Genomic DNA, 5000 nt, shown 5'->3' on the forward strand with positions numbered 1-5000 from the left:
TGAAGGGGGAGGGACCAAAGCATGTCAGAAACGCATTCCTATAGGACACAATAATCTGTCAATTATATTTAGGGTCATGGTATAGACTGGGAGGCAGGTATACAGACAGCATGATAGGTTGTCCTGTCCAAACTATTAAGAAATAACTGAGATAAAAGGATTGATAGATAGACAGACAGACAGACAGACAGACAGACAGACAGACAGACAGACAGACAGACAGACAGACAGACATACAGACAGACAGACAGACAGACAGACAGACAGACAGACAGACAGACAGACAGACAGACAGACAGACAGATAGACACATAGACAGACAGACAGACAGACAGACAGACAGACAGACAGACAGACAGACAGACAGGCAGACAGACAGACAGACAGACAGACAGACAGACAGACAGACAGACAGACAGACAGACAGACACACAGACAGACAGACAGACAGACAGACAGACAGACAGACAGACAACACAGACAGACAGACAGACAGACAGACAGACAGACAGACAGACAGACCTCGTCAGAGCTGTAGTCTCTCTTCAGAATAGCTTTCCACTGCTGAATCTCCTCTGGCTTCTCCTCATGAACCTGATCTAGAAAACGCTGCTCTGGTCTGGAAACAAACAAATAACAACTGTCAGTACAGTACAGCACCACACTGGAGCTGGTCCCGGGGCTGTACCACACTGGAGCTGGTCCCGGGGCAGTACCACACTGGAGCTGGTCCCGGGGCAGTACCACACTGGAGCTGGTCCCGGGGCAGTACCACACTGCAGGACACTTTCATGTATAAATGGTGTCTTGTTGCTGAATAAATAATGTACAATAAATTTATAGATTTAAATACTGTATAGATTTCAGACCCTACATATTTCCTCTTAATGTATTTTTAATAGCCGTTGAACTGAACACACGCATGTGCGCACAAATGATTTATTCATGTCCAGATATTATGAGCAGGCTAGGGATCTCATCTATGTAAATACATTCATATTCACAGACCTTTCAGTTCCATTATGCACTAAGATGACAACAGTGTGTTTATACATACAGCAGTATTATGCAGAAACACAATGATATACAGTCTGCTACAAGAAGAGCAAGAATATCTCACTCACACACTCACAAACACACACTCTCTCTCTCTCTCTCTCTCAGACACACACACACACACACACACACACACACACACACACACACACACACACACACACACACACACACACACACACACACACACACACACAGCCCGCAGGTTCTTACATGCGTGTGCTGCTGGTTCTGTTGATGATCACTGCTTTGCCCGTCTGGTCCACGTTGTGCTCCATGCCGAAGTAGGCTGCCACCCGGTGGACCAACATGCGGTGGTAGGAGGACATGTGAGGGAACTTCTTAAAGGGACTGAGAGAGGGAGGGGGGGAGAGGGGGGAGGGGGGAGGGGGGAGAGGGGGGATGGGAGGGGAGGGGGGAGGGAGAGGGGAGAGGGGGGAGGGGGAGAGGGGGGAGAGGGGGGAGGGAGAGAGGGGAGGGGAGGGGGAGAGGGGAGAGGGGGGAGGGGGGAGGGAGAGAGGGGGGAGGGGGGAGGGAGAGGGGGGAGGGAGAGAGGGGAGAGGGGGGAGAGGGAGAGGGGAGGGGAGGGGGAGGGAGAGGGGGGAGGGGGGAGAGGGGAGAGAGAGATGGGAGGGGGGAGGGAGGGAGAGGGGAGAGGGGGAGGGAGAGAGGGGAGGGAGAGAGGGGAGGGGAGGGGGGAGGGAGAGGGGAGAGGGGAGGGGAGAGGGGAGGGGAGGGAGGGAGGGAAGGGGAGAGGGTGGGGGAGAGGGAGAGGGGGGAGGGGGAGGAAGAGGGGAGGGAGAGAGAGAGAAGGGGGAGAGGGGGAGAGGGGGAGAGGGAGGGGGGGAGGGAAGGAGGGAGGGAGGGAGGGAGGGAGGGAGAGAGAGAGGGAGGGAGATAGAGGGAGGGAGAGAGAGAGAGAGGGAGGGATAGAGAGGGAGGCAGAGAGAGGGAGAGAGAGAGAAAGAGGGGGGGAGGGAGGGAGAGAGAGGGAGAGAGAGAGGGAGGCAGAGAGAGGGGAGGGAGAGAGAGGGAGGCAGAGAGAGGGAGAGAGGGAGGCAGAGAGAAGGAGGGAGGGAGGCAGAGAGAGGGAGAGAGGGAGGCAGAGAGAGGGAGGGAGAGAGAGGGAGGCAGAGAGAGGGAGGGAGGGAGGCAGAGAGAGGGAGGGAGAGAGAGGGAGGCAGAGAGAGGGAGGGAGGCAGAGAGAGGGAGGGAGAGAGAGGGAGGCAGAGAGAGGGAGGCAGAGAGAGGGAGGGAGAGAGAGGGAGGCAGAGAGAGGGAGGCAGAGAGAGGGATGGAGAGAGAGGGAGGCAGAGAGAGGGAGGGAGAGAGAGGGAGGCAGAGAGAGGGAGGCAGAGAGAGGGAGGGAGAGAGAGGGAGGCAGAGAGAGGAGAGGGAGGCAGAGAGAGGGAGGGAGAGAGAGGGAGGGAGAGAGAGGGAGGCAGAGAGAGGGAGGCAGAGAGAGGGAGGGAGAGAGAGGGAGGGAGGCAGAGAGAGGGAGGGAGAGAGAGGGAGGGAGAGAGAGGGAGGGAGGCAGAGAGAGGGAGGGAGAGAGAGGGGAGGCAGAGAGAGGGAGGCAGAGAGAGAGAGGGAGGCAGAGAGAGGGAGGGAGAGGGAGGAGAGAGGGAGGGAGAGAGAGGGAGGCAGAGAGAGGGAGGGAGAGAGAGGGAGGCAGAGAGAGGGAGGGAGAGAGAGAGAAAGGGGGAAAGGTGCAACAATGGGGCTTCATTAATCATAGCGTACAGTATAATAGCAACGCCTTCAAACTACTTGTTATGGAAAACAGAAAGCATGTTAATATATGCAGTTACATTGTTAATATATGCATCATAAATAACACGGATGCAAATGAGACATGTTGAATATCTAGTGTTTGAAAGGTCACAGAGAAGCTGAGCCTGAACGGTGTTCCAGCGCTCCATCTTGAAGAAGTCACACGGTGTGTTGGTGGAGGACTAGGCCTTTCACTGCCACACTACCAAACGGTTAACCCTTTCACTGTGACAATACAGAAGGGTAACCCTTTCACTGCCACACGACAGCAGTTTAACCCTTTCACTACCACACTACAGAAGGTTAACCCTTTACTATCACACTACAGACGGTTAACCTAAAATGCCACACTATTTTTTGGTGGCATGACTATTGTCATAATTATATTATAGGAAATATCACGGTTTCACGATTATCTAAACTAGGGAAGGGAAAAGACACACTAGCATTTATTAAAAATGTCCCCCACAATCTGAAATGGCATCATATTCTTGGATATTAAATATGCCGCAGCATGGTTCACGAGGGAGCATATTTTCATGGACTTGGCAAAGATAGGTTTTTGTTTATATAACAAATGAAATGGCGGGAGGCCGGGTAGCGCAGCGGACTAAGCGTCTGTCTACCACCACAGAGCCAGTGGGATCGAATCCGGCTGTGGTGCCTCCGGCTTGGCCGTCCATACTAACACAATTGGCAGTGTCAGCGGGTGGGAAGCCGGCGAGGGTGGGATCCTGGTCGACTCCTACAGCAAGGGAAGGATCTAAGGGGGGTAGTGTGACCTTCCACACGTTACACTCTCTCAGTGAGAGTCTGCGCTGCCAGGTGAAAAAGAAGCGGTGGGCTGGGTACACATGTGTCGGAGGAAGCATGTGATAGTCTCCGCCCTCCCAGACCGACGGTAGGTGGTAGAGTGTGCAACGACCAGGAAGGGGATTGGGAATTGGCATAACGACTAACATTGGGAGGGGGGAAAACCGGAAAAAGAAGGGGGGAAAAAGATAATAATGAAAAAAGAAAATGGCATTATATCCTCTCATGTGTGTGTCAGCCCTATCTATCTATCTATCTATCTATCTATCTATCTATCTATCTATCTATCTATCTATCTATCTATCTATCTATCTATCTATCTATCTATCTATCTATCTATCTATCTATCTATCTATCTATCTATCTATCTATCTCTATCTATATTATCTAAATAAATGAACACAAAGGGAGTAGACCACCCTCTCCCTCTTCCTCTTCCTCTCTCTCACCTGTTGCTGGTGATGAAGTCCACCATGTCCTGCTCCAGCTTCAGCAGCATCATGCGGTCCCTGGGGTTGCTGTTGAGGGTGGCGCTGATGAACTGCTGCAGGTCGATGCCGGTGGAGTCGGTGTACTCCAGACTGGGCTCTGGACACGGTCCGGCAGGACGCAGCAGAACAAAACACAAACAGGGATACATCAGAACTATAGGACGGATATTCTAATATTCGATTACAGTTTTGGGGGGGGGGGGTTAACCGAACACACCCAATTCCAAAAACAAACAAGAAGGGTGCAGCATAATGTAACCTGAAGGGCTTTCTGCGAACCCCGCCTTTACAAAACAAACATCAGAATTGTGACTGTTTTCCATTTATTAGTCAAATAATAATGAGATCAAATTCAATGTGTTCAATTCTATCTAAATACAATAGTAACACACACACCTTTGGATAGTAAGGGTTTCTTTGGTTCTTGGCTCTTGTCGTGCTCCTCCTCCTTGCAGGAAGTGATGTCATCACCATGGCAACCAGGCAAGGCAGTTGCTTCTACTGCTTCCTGTAACAGGAATGAAGGCTTCATGTGAAAGGTGTGTGTGTGTGTGTGTGTGTGTGTGTGTGTGTGTGTGTGTGTGTGTGTGTGTGTGTGTGTGTGTGTGTGTGTGTGTGTGTGTGTGTGTGTGTGCGTGCGTGCGTGCGTGCGTGCGTGCGTGCGTGCGTGTGTGTGTGTGTCTTACCTGCTTGTCTAGGTTGCTGTCCGCAGGTGAGGCTTCCTCACATATAGCCATACTCCGTACCAACTTCCCTTTAGGCTGCAAGACACACACAAACACACACACACACACACACACACACACACACACACACACACACACACACACACACACACACACACACACACACACACACACACACACA

At 51.9% G+C, this 5000-nt stretch overlaps 1 protein-coding gene across 1 annotated transcript in view; it reads right to left on the minus strand.

Moving 5' to 3' along the window:
- The window catches only part of arpp21 (cAMP-regulated phosphoprotein, 21), a gene marked incomplete at its 3' end in the record, with an annotated part of 39255 nt that overhangs the window by 28693 nt on the left and 5562 nt on the right, over positions 1–5000 (minus strand). Inside the window, 4 exon segments of the mRNA XM_084312041.1 lie at positions 1270–1407; positions 4092–4230; positions 4530–4641; positions 4820–4894. Coding sequence (XP_084168167.1) covers positions 1270–1407; positions 4092–4230; positions 4530–4641; positions 4820–4894 — 464 coding nt within the window.

The sequence above is a fragment of the Notolepis coatsorum genome, assembly GCF_963971535.1.
Source record: "Notolepis coatsorum genome assembly, chromosome: 4".
In the NCBI taxonomy this organism is placed as follows: Eukaryota; Metazoa; Chordata; class Actinopteri; order Aulopiformes; family Paralepididae; genus Notolepis; species Notolepis coatsorum.